Genomic DNA, 16,481 nt, shown 5'->3' on the forward strand with positions numbered 1-16,481 from the left:
CGACCTGTGGATAAAAGCTGCTGTCCTACTGTACGTCAGCTAAATTAGTATGTGATGAAAAAAAGACAACAAAATCTGGAGCCTTGCCAAAAAACGATTTATTAACTTGTTTATCAGCGTATTTGTGATATTTTGATGTTATGAAATTACTCAGCATGGGAATGGTTTTGATGTTTATATATAATAAGAGAAAATATGACATAATATATGCATCTGAGACAAATTATTCAAATCATCGAGTTTGTTCAGTCTGCACTCAATAAAAGGAGTTATTCTGGGACCAAACAAATATCTCTGAAATTATTTCTTGATATAAAAAAAAAAAAAAAAGTGTTCACACAGCAGGCTGTTTTAGAACTGCTTTTTAAATTCTGTGCAGATACAGACGGTAACCCACAGTCAAGCTGCATGAGCAGCTGCATCATATAAAGAATGGAACTTCCTGCGGTGATAAGAAAATATAAAAAAGAAGCTGGAGAGCATCAACTGGAGAAAAACATGTTTTTACAACTTGCCTCGAGGCATAAGAAACAAATGTGTTGCTCTCAAAACACAAGATTATTTCCGCGGTTCCTTACACAACACACACACTGAGCTCATACTGCCTTATAGGTGACTCCTCAGCATTACGCCTTCCTCTGCGCTGATCTGACTACACAAGATGGGAGAAAGTGCTCTGATGAATGCAAACCAGACACTCCGTCTCGCTTATGCCAGAGGTGTCAAATCAGTTCAGCAGAAAGAGAAGTCGATGCTGGAGGAAAACCCCCAAGGGCCGCTGGTAATCTGCCATTAAAACATTAGATGCGTCTGTAGTTGTTTATCCGTCAGTGTCTTCCACTTTCAGTCTCTTTGCTGCCGGCTCCTCGGCTCGCTGGGAGCCGGCGCGGTTGGATCGGTCCACGGCAACGGTTGTTCCTGAGAGGAGGTAGCCCCCGCCACCGCTCATCAGCAGCAATGGATGCGTCCTGTTAGGCAACACCTAGGGACACGATGCGCAGACGTACAGTCAGGAGACATTCATTCTAAAGACAGGGCTGGGGGATAACACTCTGGTCCTGAGGGGGAAGATCTCTTTGAGTATGCAAACACGAGCTGAACAAGCTAAACCTGGTTAGCTGAGCTGAGGGAACCTGCGGAGCCAAGTGATAACTATGATTGTCCCCCTTTTCACATTACACAGTCATTTGATCCATTGTTACTATAAAACGTGCTGACTGGAGCAGCTTTAACAATTGAACTCAAACAAAAGACACGATTCAGAGTTGAACATTCGTACCTGGTAATGTCTGAGCCAGGTGTCTGCGAGTCTGAGGTTGACCGTACCGCCAAGTTCCTTGAGCTTTGTGTAGCACTCGATCAGAGGCTGCAGAGATGAGAGCGGGAAGCGAGGACAAAGGAGCATTAAGAGGACTGCAGAGTCAACAAGTTGACACACACACACACACACAATAAAGGTATAATAAGGGCAGGGATTGTAAACAGAGATAAACCGATTACAATTTTCTCGGCTGATTCACAATTCTTATTTCTTTAAAAGCCTCACACGCCAAACTTGATTTTCTTTCTAAGAACTGTAATTGACAGCAAGGCTCCGGACGGTAAACCATCAAACATTCCAAATGTTATTCTTTAACTTTGTTATTGTCATCTAGAATGGTTATTTGCATAAAAACACACTATAAAAATATCATAATGAAAGTCAATGCAGCCTCCGTTAACGTTAGCCAGAGCCCTTTAGCTCCGTTAACAGCAGGACGGTGCTAGAGAGAGACACCATGCTGTCACTACAGTTACTCTGAGCAGCATGCATGGGAAGTAATTACAATATAATAAGTGTCTGACTTAGTTAGTTGATTTTAATGTTTTCAAGTATTTCCTCCACAACTTATTTTAGACAAATTTCAAGCTGTACGACCTCTTTCTCATCTCGTTCAGTGGAGCACATCCAGTAAATATCACTACTCCTCGTGATCTTACCTCTTTGTATTGGGAGTAGACGACAAAAGGCCTGGAGGGGGAGAGGAACTTGATCAGGCCCATGAGGACGGGACACGGGTGAAAGCGACTGGCTATAACCAACCTGCATGTGGGAAACAAACGGATGATCAAGCAAACCTGTCCAACGTGAAATACACAGTAAACCACACTTTGTTATTGGAAATGTGTAGCTCGGCCGTATCGTAATTTAGCTGATGGGCGCTGTACGACAGTTATGACTGGAGGACTCGGGGATTTAGTGCCGACTGTAGACATTCATTTCATCCTTTATGTAGCTGGATACGAGTCAGTAAAAGAGGCTGATTTAGGACAGCCTGGAAGACGTTTATGATATAGCTGCTGTGGTGTAGAGAGAGTCAACAGGCTAACCAGATCAATACTTCTCACCCATCAATCACAACGAAAGCTATAAAGCAAGTCCTCTTCATTTTACAGGACAGGAAACTGCAAAGCAATAACTTTGTTCATCTGGTAAGGACACGGCGTGCTAATCGTCGCGCGTGAGCTCAGAGGAACGACTTTTATGACATACTCAACAATACGTTTAATCATTAATCCCTTTTCAATCCATTTTAATGACGGTTGTTTACTGCACGGTGCCATTCCGGCACAGATAAAGCAGAAGAGGGAAGAGGCTGCTGCAGCAAAAGAGCAGAGAAAGCAGAAGAGGGAAGAGGCTGCTGCAGCAAAAGAGCAGAGAAAGCAGAAGCTGCGAGCTGAATCTGACACTAACCCGTCCGCATTCCTGCCTTCCAGCAGGGCAGCAGCAGATGCCAGCTTCTTCCGTTTCTCCTCCTGCTTCACCTTTTTTTCCTGAGCCTAAAAACAACAACATGAAGTTAGGACATTGATCCTCTCTTTCAGATCCAATTCTGATACTTTTTTAAAAACATACAGGCTTATTATACAGGCTTATTCCTGTTGCTTACAAATATAAATTCATGACAGTAAAACCAAAAGTAAAGATGTCCTGAGTGGGGTTAGTAGATAGTGGGCATACTTTGGCTTCGATGCGTTTCTCCCTCTCTTCTTTCGCCGGGTCGTAGCCGTCATCAGCGCCACTGTTTGGCTCCATTTTAATTTCCTCCGTTTTAATTTCCTCCGTTTTTATTTCCTCCGGACTGCTCGTCTGTTCTGCCTTTGGCGGGTTCTGCTCCTCCTCTGCAGCCATGTCGGACTGATTTGATACTATAATGATGAGGGAGATCATTTACATCAGATGAATGTCACAGCATCTAAGTCTACGTGTAGTTTATGAAAAAGGTAGAATGATCAGAGGAACGCATGCAAATTTGTAAAGTTGTAACCAGTAAATATTTAGCTTTTGCAGGCATTTCAGCTTTAGTTTGCAGCTATTGTGTTTCTTCTTAGAGAGTTGAAAAGAAGCATTCTCTACCAGCATCAGGGTCTTTGGGAGCGGTGTCCAGAGTGCCTGCCAGCAGAGCATTGACATGGCAGATGGGAAACTCATGCAGCATATCGTGAAAATGTGCGGGGAAGCCAAAGCTCTCCACACCCGCCCGCACGGGCCCACCTCCTGGGTACATTTGGATCACTGAGCCATAGCCTGGATGAGGAGGAAGAGAGAGGGTAACTATGCAAAGGGCAGAGAAAAGGCTTCTTTGTATACAAAAACGCTCAAATCAGTCGGTCAATCAGACGAACACCAGAGAAGGACAAACGTACCCCCCATTCTTTCCATGACGGATCCCAGCACGAGGCCAGCGCAGGTCTCAAACACCAAAACTTTGCTGCCTGCGTGGATGTTTGCCAGAGTCAACATCTGGGCAAGCATGTCATACCGCAGGTGGCTGCATCACAGGAAAACACACACATCATTACTTTCATCTCTCTCTCTGCTCTACTAAAGGACAACTTTCACATTGTGCTGTTCATGCATGTGCTGACTCACCAGATCTTCCCGGGTTCCCGGCCGTGGTACATCATAGCCAGGATGCGACAGGACGGTTTTAGAATCGTCACAGTATTTTCATACCTGGAAAAGCACAAGAATGGGAACAAGTGGTAACATTAATGACAGCCCACTACAGTGTTTGAAGTCTGAAGCAAATTGTGGGTGCATCATGGGAAGTTACTCACTTCTTCTTTTTCTTGTTGATGTACTTAGCCTGGGCATATTTAGTCTTACCGCTGAATGTGGAGCTGTTCTCTACAAGCTGCTGAATGATTTCCTGTGGAGCACACACACACACACACACACACACACACACACACACACACACACACACACACACACACACACACACACACACACACACACACACACACACACACACACACACACACGTTTTGTCAACATCGGATTTCTATAGAACAACAAATAAGTTGTTTTTTGTTTTCACAAAAATATGACAGTAATAAAGAAATAGAATATTCATGTATGTAATTGCAAGATCACTTATGTACCTGGTCCTTCAGACCTTGCTCTTTTAAGTTCTCAATGTCATCCCTGGTCAGCTTCTGTGATTTGCCATCGTCTACAATGTTCCTGTTGTCTGTGCCGGCCTCCTTTGCATCTGGGAACAAACACATGAAGGAGATTATTCAAAGTGAAAATGAAAGCATAACAGCCTGTAACAGTCCTTCACAAGATCATGCATACAATCTGGAAATAATGAGACATTTATCATGAATGTGCCTGTTGTTGTGTGTGTGTGTGTGTGTGTGTGTGTGTGTGTGTGTGTGTGTGTGTGTGTGTGCGCGCGCGCTCCATCTAACAGCAGGTTACACACCGGTGGAGCTCTCTGTGTCTTTGGGCTTCCGAGGCTGCAGGATCCCTCCAGACGCAATCTCAAAGGTGCTGCCGTGCAACTGCCCCACGGCGTTGTCCAGGAAGAACCACTGCTTCTCAAAAATCACCTTCCTGTGAGTAGAGCACGCAGAAATAAACAAATAAATCCATTGAATGGCATCTCAATGTGTGTCTCTAGTGAGGTGTCAGTGGTGGTTTAGCTAGCCCCAGTTTGTGAGGCTTTTGTTTAGCTCGTTACAGTTTTTTTGGACTTACTTCTTCGGTTGAATTTGCACAGCTTTGAAGATATCTCCCCGTTTCAACACGACGTAGTCCCCCCCTTTAATTCTGTCCAGAAAATCCTCCTCCACGTTGTCCGCCATATTAAAAGCAGATCAAACCGAGCTCACCAGTCAGCTGAGAGGTTTCTGTCACCTTTAAATAATTATTCGGAGTCACTTCAGCACCATGCAGTGAAAGCAAAACACGGCAGATCACTAATTCCACGTGTTAGCCTTCACTTCCCTAGCTTCCCAGGACGACTAAACGATCGCAGAGTGTAAAAATTGCAACGCCTCAACATAGTCCTCTGTGATTGGCTGGATATGCGTCGCTGAGTTCTCTAGCCAATAGGAGCGAAAAGCGATGACTGGGTTAAAAGAAAATCGATTTCAGAATCATCGATGAACGTGAAATTCTCGTCCGCCTACGAGAGGGAGGGGGCGCTAAAAACGAGAAAGGTGAGCTTTTCCCAACTAGGGAAAAGTACAGACTGAAGGAACAGCGCGAGCGCAAATGAAAGGACGATATTAAGATGAAAACTGTTGACCATGTGTGACCAATAAGTGAACAGGACCACTTCCTTGTCCAGTCCCAGTGAGGAGATGTACAATGACCTATTCCCAGTCTAGATTTTTTCATCATTTAAACTCTGTTCTCACAATATTTCTGCATGTTTACATACACAATATCACGGAATGACATGATATATATTTAAAGATGTGGCATATATAAAATAGTTGCATCTTATGGTAAAAATACCATAAATTAAATTAATTGTAAAACTATTACCACTTTTTTTTATTTCCACATACCATAATTACCTGACTAATCGGGAAATGGATTATACGCAATCATTCTGTTAAATCATGTTAAGAATATTTACTTTTAGATTTTATGACACCTTGCTGAACACTATATTGAATTCAAACTGGATTGTATTATGTATATAGTTATATTAAAGCATACACTTGATAACCTACCCATCACCATGGGAGCTGATACTGCTGAATTGCATTTCAGCACAGTTTGTAGGGCAAAAACATGGCAGATGTGTGACTGCGTCACCACTCGGCCATGGGTGGGTGCGTTTCAACTCCCACCATGGGGCCACAATCTGGTGTTTTATAACTGTCTTTAAACGGTGTGCCAACTCCACCTGCCCACCACTAGTGTACAGCAGTGTAGCAGCGAGGCGGTTGAGAGAGCAAAAGACAGCATCCTACACGGCACAAGCAACAACAGCATTCGGTCCAACTGAAAAGATGTGATGCAACCTGGGAGACATCTTAAATAACTTGGAAGTGTCAAGTCATTTTGAAATGATCCATCTGCAATCAGACAGTAAGTCATAGTGACTTCAGTCCAAACCTATAAAATCAGATTAAAGTTGTAATAAACTTGCCGTTATACTGTAGTATTTATACTAATGCTATACTAAGTAGGTTCTGAAGCTTGCAGTGTTTCTGAAAGCAGGTTATACGTCATATAGTTTATGAAGTCCTTCATGAATCCAAGACATTTCCAGAGTTCTTGTGAGTTTTGAAGCTTCACTTTTCAGGCTGTGTGGCAGAAGTTTACAATGTGTGTACGGCTGCATAATGCATTCAATACAGAGGCTATTGCAAAAAGTATGATATTTCTTTGTCACATTAACATGAACATGAACAGATTCTCTGCCTACAATAAATTCTGCTTTCTTTAAGCACAGAATATAATATTTGTGAATTTGTATTTCATCATACATAATAAGCATTGACGCTCATTACAGTAGATTAATTAAGATGAGTTCAACCTTAAATGTAAAAACTCAGTTGCGTTTGTGTGGCAGCAAATGAGCAAATGTGAAACAAGTTGTGAAATACAAACAAAAACACCCTTTAATGATTTTTTACAAAATGATTTTCTGTCTTAAACAAGGGCATCTCTTCACCTTTTAAAAAACGTAATTCCTACAAATATCAATGCATCCAAGTTTCGAAAGATTCTTGACTAAATATTTACATCAATGCCATTATTTTCTAGTGCAGGGTAGACTGCTATAACTGTTCACAGCAGGATATATAATGACAAAAAAAGTTTTGTTCTGTGTGAACATCTTACATTTACAGTGTACAGGATTACATTTTCTTTGGCAGTGATTCAGTGTTTAGGGTTACCATTGCTACAGTAGATGAATGCTGCGCTTTCACATTGCAACATAGGAAAATAAACAGATGTACTAAAAGACCCTCAGGCTTTTATCTTTACTCATTCTTGGCCTCCAGTTAGTTTATGGAACAGTTCTTCGTCTAGAGTCTCGTTCTGGTCTTTAGATCGTGTGGAGAGGAAGATGTAACCGCCGATAAACTCGTGGACCACCTTGCAGTCGCAGCTCAAACAGCAGAAGGCCATTGACACATTCTGGTCAAACTGTATGGTCACCTGGAAACGCATAGAAAGTATTCATGCCTCTGAAGTAATACCATCTGTAGATGAAGAGAAATCCTAATATATGGCACACCGATCCCTCACCTGTCTTATCTCCCAGTTAACGTTCCACTGCTTCATGTTGGCGAACCTCCACGTGGTGACAGGCAGATAAGAGGACATGTCCATACGAATCAGACGGTTGTAAGAGATCCCCAGAATCTCATCCTTCTTACTGCCTTTGAACCTGAAACGATATAAAAGAATAACCAAATCATCATTCATAAACAACATTTAGATGTGCAAATATGTCACCGGTTGTATGTGAAATATACGTCAATATATAAACACTGTACCTGACAATGTAGTAGTTGATACCGAACTCCGGAAGCGACTGCCAGGCCTGGATGAAGCGCATCTTGGCCTCCATTAGGGACAGCCGTGCTATGTTCTGATGGGCCTCCAGGATGCGTGCTGTTAGCTTGAAACAATCACCAGAGGCAGATTTAGCAAATGTATGTAATGATTAAAAACAGCGATGTTACGCTGTTGTCGAGTATACTGCACGTAGACCGACCTGCTTGGTCTTGTGCTTCTTGGTGTAGCGCGGGGAGAAAAAACATTCGGCATTCATCTCCATAGCGCCAAGGTCAGGAGCTGCCTGACCAGGAGGAGGCGCCATGCTCTTCATCTGCAGGAAGGACTGGATGTTCCTCACTTCTGACTTGTAGGAGCTGTAGGCCATCGTCTTGCCCTTGGAGGCCAGGATACACGCAGCTTTCCACTTGGCGTACTGCGTTTGCTGCCGCAATTAAAGGACGGTTACAACATCAGCCCGTGTTTATGGAAGCACACTTTACAGGGATTTTAAAAAAAAGGTAGAATTGCTGGTTATCACAGGAAAATGCTCGAAAGCATGGGGAGGAAGAGGAGGGCCTCACATTGTCACATCGGATGTACACCTCATTCATCCCGTCAGCAACTGGGAGCAGCAGCTTGATGCCGAACTTCTTCTCCATGACGTTGACATCGGGGACTACCTCACAACCTGTCGGGTGAAGAGGAACGGATAGAAGTGAATTTAAAGAATAACTGGTATTTTCAACATGGACCCTATATTCCCATGTTTCTGTGTGGAAGTGACTAATGGGGACAACAACTTTTGCAATTGGTCCATTATAGAACGAGACCGCTTCAGATGAGTGCTGCGAAATGGGCTGCAATGTAATCGCTCGGGTCACTCATCACTGTTAATGTATGAAACACTAAAAGTGCTTGATTTTCCCGCCGACTGGCTCAGATTGTTATTTCAAGTGAAACCATGAAAATGAGTCTTGAATGCACCAGTGAATTGCATGTGAAATATAACAGTTTTTCACATCATTCTTCTTCACTGACCTCGGAGGTGAAACTGCTCCATGGGTTCTCCGCTGGAGGTCTCCTTGTTCTTGTAGTAGGAGATGGTGGTGTCCTTGAATACAAACCAGTACTCTTTGTACGGCCGCAGCAGTCTTTTGGGCCTGATTCAAGGCAGCAAGAAATACAAAATAAATCATTGCTTTTTGGCTGCAATACATGTTATGACCTTGATGCCTCTGAGTAAAAGACTGTCAGTGAAACAGCATAAATGTTTTATGAAGGTTATGAGATACATTTTGCACTCATTAAGAGCAGTGAGCAGCTCAACAGAAGGTTGTTTCCTTTAATCAATTATCAGACAACCTATAAGCCACTATGAGATTAAAGTCTATATCAGATGCATTAATTTACATAATACATTTGTATTGAGAATATTTTCACCCCTGTCCTATAAATCAAACTGTATGGCTGCAAGCCACTAAATTAGGCTGATTTAAATGCACTAGAAAGTGAGGGTTTAAAGGACAGTAAAGGATCCATTTCAGATAAAGGTATTTCACTTTAGTTATTCATACTGGCATCTTCATTTTATAGGAACAAAGGTGGGTTTACCTAAACAGCCGGAGGGAATCTGCCAGCTCTGGAATGTCTGTAATGTCTTCCTGGGGGCGGGACAAACAACTGTGAATTATCCCGCGACTTCTCCTGACATCACCGTGTTAAGACATGCAATCATCGGAGGCCTACCTATCACTCCTGCTTAAAAAACAGGTGTTCTACTGTAACAGACCTGGAAACCTTAAAATTACACTCAACATTCATCCCAGTGTAGCCCCGTCTAAAAAAAAATATGTTTACCAGAATTCGGTCTGGGAGTCCGCCTTCAAGTGTCACCTCCAAGTTGGAGAGGGCGGCCTCTACTTCATCTATTTCTGGCTCGTTGGAGAGGTCCAGTGGTTCACTTGACATGGTCAGTTTACAGATGTGATACTGAAAATGAAATGAAATGAAAGTTTTTACGACATAAGTCAGTGCTGGAGTACTCGAGATCGGTGTGACCGAGTATAACGGCATTATACTCGGTCTTGTCTCCATCTCCGAAAAAACACCACAACTGTGAGAACTGCGTGTGCATTTCTCTGAATCATTTGTTGACATAATTACTGTAATTGTTCATAGAAAACAGAGGACAATTTCCACACATACAATTCACCTCTGCGATGCCTTTTGATTATTATTTTTATTTTCTCATGATACACTTAGACTTATACACATATATACAATATAATATATGACAGTAAACAGGGTGAATTAAGAGGAATCTATTCGTTTTCTGCGAGTGTTTTTATGGAAATAAGGATTTTTCTGATCAATTTGAAGAGTCTCTGGTTTGCATGTTCCACATTTTATAGCAAGTGAGTCGTGCAGTGTGGGACTCGCCCTGCCGTGGACTTGGTCTTGACTTGGTCTCAACCCCTCAAAGTCTTGGTCTTGTCTCGGTCTTGATACCTTCTGGTCTTGGTCTCGGTTTAGGTGGTCTTGACTACAACACTGCCATAGGTAGACAACTCTCAGCTGACTTTTCTAATAGCAACAATCAAATATTCTAACAAGTACAAGTCATGATGACTTAAGAAGGTTACGCAAAGGCAGGCATGAGTCAGAGGCAGCCCAGTGTGCCAGCCATTGCACCAATGTGTAGGTGAGTCCAACATTGATCTCTCTTTGAATCACTGGGATTTCTGAATCACCGTTGCAAAATAACAGAATCTGAACGGATCAGAGACGGCCTGAAAACGTAGACACAGAGAACGTCACATCTAAAAACTTTGCCACATTAGTCCCTTCGAGCAATCTGTGTCTGATGGGGAGCTTTGAGTTTTACCACAGCACTTTTCCCACTACTCAATCTCTCTTCCTATATCTCTGCCTCTCCCTCCCATCCTCCCTCTCCAGTGGGATTTTCCTCATGTCCTGACACGTCCTCACATGGATTTAGACACCAAACCAGCTCTCCTGAATGGATACCATTCAGAGCTCCAAGACCGCCATATACTGTACATGCAGCTAATTTAGGCCACATTACCAGCGTGCCAATCACACCGTGATCACAAGCCAATTTAAATCAGGAGTGCCTTACGCTAGTTTAGTTCTAACTGTTTAAGAGAAACATGCAAGTGTCTTTGAATGTATGACTTATAGATGTGCCATCAAGAATTAAGTCTTCTTCCTGATCTACAGAACCATACGTCACTTTTCATAACCGTGATGGCATATTGTTCACCTGTAATGAAGCAAACATCAGCATTTCCTCCTCAGTGCAGTCTATCTCCTCCAGCAGGATGGACCAGCGAGCTTGTTCATACAGCTGGGTTATTCTGACGGCGTCGTACTAAAACACAAAAAAACACACACTCACATTTGAATTCAAAACCTTCAAATTGAATAGAAACGGAATACATTTTGGGTCTCTTACTTTGGGATTGAGGTCAAAGAAGACATTGTACTTGAAGCGAAGCAGTAGCTTTTCTTCATGTAGAATGTCTTGCTCCATAAGAGAACGAGACGAGTCCAACCACCTGTCGATCATAGCAAACAAACAATTAGAAGAGATGTTGGAGTTTCAAATCTATGAGCAGAAAAAAACAAAACTCTTTTCATCTACCCTGCCATGTTGATTGCTTTGTCCACTGGCGAGAGCGGCTGGTACATCTTTGCCAGCTCAGCAGGCGGCAAGTTTGGCTGCGATTCGGCTAGAGGGTTTTCTCCAAACCAGAGGCTCGTGGCAGACACCGGCATCCCGTTCTCTGGGTCGTAGGTGGCTGTCATGGTCTTACTGTACATGGGGCCTTGTTCAAGGAGAATAACAGAGCAGATAAATGATTGATATCAGGTTTGCACAAAGGATTCAGCATACCTTCATAGCATCTTTAAAGGAATTGTAAAAGGAGACGCACTGGAAGCTGAGATCAACTCACTGTCAGATTGTATAGGACGAAAAAAACAAAAACGTTTAAAAGCAAAGGAACATCAACAGTTCGACAGAAAGCTTGAGACTCTTAAAAACTAAATAAGGCATGGTGAAAGTGGGAAGGTACCAACATTAAAGGTGGCAGAGATCAAAGGTCTTAATAAGAGTGATCTTTAGGTTGGTGTGAAATCCGAACATGATACGAGCGGAGGGAGTGCGTGTTGGGGAAACACCGGAGAACATGGCAGCATACTGAACAATTCTTTCAGATCTCACTGATGGAAAGTGTGGCCTGTCAGATCTCCGCAGCGCTATATGCATAGAGGTTTCTCATTTCTTCTCCTCCTCCAGCAGACGTAACTCATAGAAATAAAGATGCCATCCCTTCTAAATCTAAATGAGCAATACTTTTAACTGCAATAACACATTTGACCTTGTCATAAGAAAACTGATATACATTACCAGGCCCTCCAGAGTCACACACAAGTTTATGTTATTGTGGAGGCCAGAATCACACTTTCACTATGACAAAATCACCTAGGCTAAGACAAGTTTATTAACACTGGAAACATTCAAGAAACATTTCTTTCCAACCAATGCATCTTTTCTTTTTATAATATGAGTATCAGCCTGAATCGTTTTTCAGCAACGTATTCCACAGTACCTGTGCCCCCCGGTCCCCCGCTAAATAAATCAATGTCCCAGATGTCTTCTTGCGCTGAGTTCTTCTCTTTCTTCTTCTTCTTCTTAGAGGGGTCGTCTGGAGGCTTCAGCAGGGACAGTTCCTCTGATCTTCTGATGTCTGGGGCGAAGGGAACAGGGGACGGTGTGAGGGTTGAGGAACAATACGGAGGGAAGGTGAGTCTTCATTTGAGATCAATCAAGAACGACACACTGCAATCGGAGAGGACAGAGAAACTCACTGAGCATTTGACAGATCTCCGCCACCGCCTTGAAGACCACACTGGAGAAGCTGACGGTCATTTTGATGGTTTTCATATTTGGGAGCTGCAGCAGCAGGGGTTTGTGCTGGGGTGTATAGCGCAGGTTAGCATCAGCCTGTGTAGAATAAATGGTATCTGTATTATAAAGAGTTTACACATGCAATCTAGATAATGGACAAAACAAATTGACATTGAGCCTGAACTTTGACACATAAATGTGCATTGCACTCATATTGTACACATTTAGCTGGTCTTTTTTTAGCATGAATTGGGTCGTTATTGCTTTGTTGACAGCAAAATATTCACAATAATTATATAGTTCTTTGTGCTTGAAGTTGAACAATGCTTGGCTGTACAACATGTGTTTGAATTATAGAGCCAACAAATGATTCAGGCTGGACAGACAAGATAAAACCACTGATGGCTCTTCCTGCCTTGAGGAGCTGCAAACACATGTGCGTAATTGAATTATTATGGCTTTGACTCTTCTATGCCACAGGCATTCAATCAGTTTTCGGCCAGTGTAGAAATGCGTTTCTTGGGGAAATGTTGAATTATTTTTGGAATCAAAAATATTGAAATTCTAACATATCAAATAACAGCTTTATTATAAAAACAGATTAAATCACTTTGGCATCTACATATCACCTGAATTCCATACTTGTCCAAGGTCCAGTGGGTCTTGAGTAGCCAGCATTTCCTCTGCTCCCACCACAGGGCATGGTCCGACCAGTCCTGAGGAGCCTCTGAAGACACACAGATTAGTAAAGTAAAACATATTACTGCAATGCTACTGTCATATCTCAAGTTTAAAGGGTCTTGAGGTGGATCTCTGGCTTCGTATCTACATCCTCTGCTACCAACACAAACCCTTCCTTGAACCCACTGTTGTGTGGGTGGATGAGCATGATTAAAGTGTGGTTTTATGAGTCTACCTGACATCATGTTATGGTGCTGGGCAGAAATATGCCCGTTAATGACAACATACTTAGTCATCTATTATGTCTTGTGCTGTTTAAAACACCTTACTAAATGTTCCTCTCACACTACATTAGCTCCTCTCAATTTATGTAAAGAGATATCAGATCAGATTGTGGCTGAACTTTAGCCCCTGGGGCTACAGAAGCCAATGCATTGTGGCAAAACAATAGCACTGCGGTGTAGAAAAATGCAGGGCAAACAAGGGTGTGCCTTGACTAACAGACCTGTTGTGGCAGCAGGGGGAGGTTCGAGGCACTGCTCTTAAAAGCAAAGTCGAATGGATGCACCCTTTTACCAGGTAAACAAAACCAAAATTGAGTGTGACAGATTGCAGGCGAACATCTGAGGCACTTACTGATCTTCTCCACCAGCTTAAGCATGAGGCCTCCGATGTGCAAGTCTCCCTTCACCCTCAGCTTAAATTTCATGGACTCGTCTCCATCTTTTTGATCCACCTGCACGGACAGCTCCCATGATGTTTCTCCATACTCTGCGGCTGTGATCATGGCCCTGTTCTAAAGAGAAAGAGGTGCATGAAGATTATAGACAGGACGCACCTGGTTTTAGGTAACGCCATCAAAACCTGTGGCTATCTCTAATGAATCACACGGTGGGGGAATTCCACTATATGTTGATTCTGTCCTTTTGTTTGGAGGATTAGGAAACATCTGGGATAAAAACATGAGTCAGCGGGATAAGTGTTTCTCAACATCCTGTGGGAACATCCAAATTATCTTGGCCAACGGTTAACAAACACGCATCTCTCAGTCTTTCTGTTCCAAGCAGCAATGGAACAGATTTTAACCGTGCTTCCTCTGCAGTAATTTCTGCAATGATACCGCAGCCCCTGAAGTACTCCTCTCAGCCGATACATTTATAAATAAGATATCAGCTAACATGCAGACTGGCAGATGTACAGGCTGGTGCCGGCAGGAAAAATAGATGAGACCACAGAACACACAGTAAACACAGCAAACATAACACAGCGGTATACTCTCTGCACAGAAGGGCGTAACTATGGCGGAGCATTGTTGGGTTTTAATTTTTAAGAAAAGAGTGAACGGATGAAAAGACATCAGGCAGGTATAGGAAAGGGGAGAGGAACGGAGGAGGCGCAGGGAGGGTACAGCTGTGGAATGTGTGACGAGCAGGGACACGAATCTGGTGCAGGAGAGACCATCAAAACAACAATCTCCACACGCTGCACCAGATCTCCCCCTTTTTTCACATCCGAACTCTGAAAGTGTGGTGAACAAGGAGATGCCAACTCACACACACACACACACACACACACACACACACACACACACACACACACACACACACACACACACACATGCTCACACACTCACACACACTCGTCTAGACTAGGGCTATCAATAGAAATACCTCTTTCATTTGTCCTGGGTAGCCCAGTGGAAATGTAGAATGTTACTGTGTGAAACTGTGTTGCCGGGAGGCTAGGTTTAATGAACTCAACTCTGCTTTCTTTGCGCTGCTCCCTCCCTATGCAGCTGTAGGGTACAGATAAAAGTTTTGAGTTTGCATATCTGCTGATGGGAGGCTTGTTGAGATGTGTTGGAGCGTGATGAATCGACTTCCACAGTATTACACTCGCTGAATAAAGGCCAAAAATGTGACGGAATGAGCAATGATGTAATTTGGGCCTCGTCAAAATGCAAACAAGAAAGTAAAATAAATTACTATAGTTTTTTCATATCAAATATGCAGTGGTTTTAAAGAGCTCTCATAACTCCTAACTACTTAAAAAGGTAACCAGTGTGACCAGTGTTTAATCTGCTATTTCTAAAGTATAGGTGTTTCATTTCCAACCAAAACTGCATTGTAAGAGCGGACTTAATATTGGAACAACTAGAGGAATGCAGCATTGGAAAAAGACATTCTCACTCTATGAAAAATACAACAACCCTGTCTTTACAGTAGGCCACAAACTACTACCTGAGACAATGTCCAAAAGCACCGTGCATCTGTTATTATAAAAATCCTTCACACTAAAGCAAATGGTCTAGAATAAAAAACTAAAATGTTAGACATAAACTCCCGTTAAGTTTTGGTATTCACAGAGTACAGTACAGTGTCAGCCCGGCCTTAGTATAGTAATAATAGTATAATAAAGTCATACAAATTAACCATTAACTTCCTTCTGTGCAGGCCTGCCACAAACAAACGCACAAGTCCCAACTGGACCCAATCATATGATTTATTTAATCTGGTTTGGGACATTAAAAGTCTGCTTTATTCAATCCCAAACGGATAATGGCCCAATAACATTAACAACATCAAGACTCTGAAAAACACTCTTACCTTTATTCAAAGTTTTCTGCCGCTGAGCTATTCCTAGAAAATGTCTTGTGAGGTGGAATGAACCAGGAATGAGGCACCTTCATGGAGTAAAAACACGCCCCGTGCAGAGAGACAGGTAACGTTATCAGAGAGGAGGAGGAGGGACCGTTAGAGGAAGTAAGCTGGCTTAATGCTCAGCGCACCAAAGCAAAGGTGGGTTTGCACCAAAACCAGGTGTTATAATGTTTGGGATTTACATAATTAAACCAACGTCTGCAGGACTAGTTAGTTGCGTCATAGCTACTTCAGTTTATAGTGCGCTAAATTCAAGTGACAAGCTAACTAACTCTACATGTCAGACAGAGCTAATGCTAGGCTAGCCTCACGAGGACCCCAGAAATTAGCCAACACATTATTATAACATTATTATATATATAATATATGTCAGTCTATTTGTATCTTAATGACAGCCTAGCAGTAC

The 16,481-nt window shown here is 42.6% G+C and overlaps 2 protein-coding genes across 3 annotated transcripts; both read right to left on the reverse strand.

Annotated features, from left to right (window-relative positions):
- Positions 1–78: 78 nt before the first annotated feature.
- Positions 79–5,284, reverse strand: trmt6 (tRNA methyltransferase 6 non-catalytic subunit). The gene is made up of 12 exons (XM_076084499.1): positions 5,030–5,284; positions 4,755–4,885; positions 4,429–4,538; positions 4,102–4,193; positions 3,914–3,997; positions 3,688–3,812; positions 3,398–3,568; positions 3,002–3,189; positions 2,735–2,820; positions 1,981–2,083; positions 1,280–1,366; positions 79–982 (listed from the first exon to the last, which is right to left on the reverse strand). Exons 1-12 carry the CDS (start codon positions 5,134–5,136, stop codon positions 821–823), a joined length of 1,446 nt encoding a protein of 481 aa, XP_075940614.1. The 5' UTR covers positions 5,137–5,284; the 3' UTR covers positions 79–820.
- Positions 5,285–6,894: 1,610 nt separating this feature from the next.
- fermt1 (FERM domain containing kindlin 1) lies at positions 6,895–16,135 on the reverse strand. 2 transcript variants are annotated; one of them, XM_076084249.1, is made up of 16 exons: positions 16,022–16,135; positions 14,052–14,211; positions 13,364–13,461; positions 12,695–12,830; positions 12,436–12,573; positions 11,466–11,649; positions 11,277–11,379; positions 11,085–11,192; positions 9,659–9,790; positions 9,413–9,462; positions 8,840–8,961; positions 8,383–8,489; positions 8,019–8,243; positions 7,798–7,922; positions 7,547–7,688; positions 6,895–7,456 (listed from the first exon to the last, which is right to left on the reverse strand). In XM_076084249.1, exons 2-16 carry the CDS (start codon positions 14,200–14,202, stop codon positions 7,283–7,285), a joined length of 1,995 nt encoding a protein of 664 aa, XP_075940364.1. In that variant the 5' UTR covers positions 14,203–14,211; positions 16,022–16,135; the 3' UTR covers positions 6,895–7,282. The 2 variants fall into 2 exon arrangements, with proteins under 2 accessions (XP_075940364.1, XP_075940363.1); XM_076084248.1 differs by lacking the exon at positions 16,022–16,135 and adding an exon at positions 15,086–15,103.
- Positions 16,136–16,481: the final 346 nt, after the last annotated feature.

Source organism: Anarhichas minor, unplaced genomic scaffold, assembly GCF_050575085.1.
Source record: "Anarhichas minor isolate MPS153535 unplaced genomic scaffold, ASM5057508v1 ptg000136l, whole genome shotgun sequence".
NCBI lineage: Eukaryota > Metazoa > Chordata > Actinopteri > Perciformes > Anarhichadidae > Anarhichas > Anarhichas minor.

Excerpts from the sequence above, each read along its gene's own strand:
- trmt6 (XM_076084499.1), bottom strand. The coding sequence starts at position 5,136 with ATGGCGGACAACGTGGAGGAGGATTTTCTGGACAGAATTAAAGGGGGG. Across the intron at positions 4,194-4,428 it reads AGCAAGGTCTGAAGGACCAG|GAAATCATTCAGCAGCTTGT; the intron begins GTACATAAGTGA and ends TGTGCTCCACAG. Across the intron at positions 2,084-2,734 it reads GAAGGCAGGAATGCGGACGG|GTTGGTTATAGCCAGTCGCT; the intron begins GTTAGTGTCAGA and ends TCCCACATGCAG.
- fermt1 (XM_076084248.1), bottom strand. Across the intron at positions 13,462-14,051 it reads TAAGCTGGTGGAGAAGATCA|AGGCTCCTCAGGACTGGTCG; the intron begins GTAAGTGCCTCA and ends GTGTGTCTTCAG. Across the intron at positions 8,490-8,839 it reads GGAGCAGTTTCACCTCCGAG|GTTGTGAGGTAGTCCCCGAT; the intron begins GTCAGTGAAGAA and ends TTCACCCGACAG.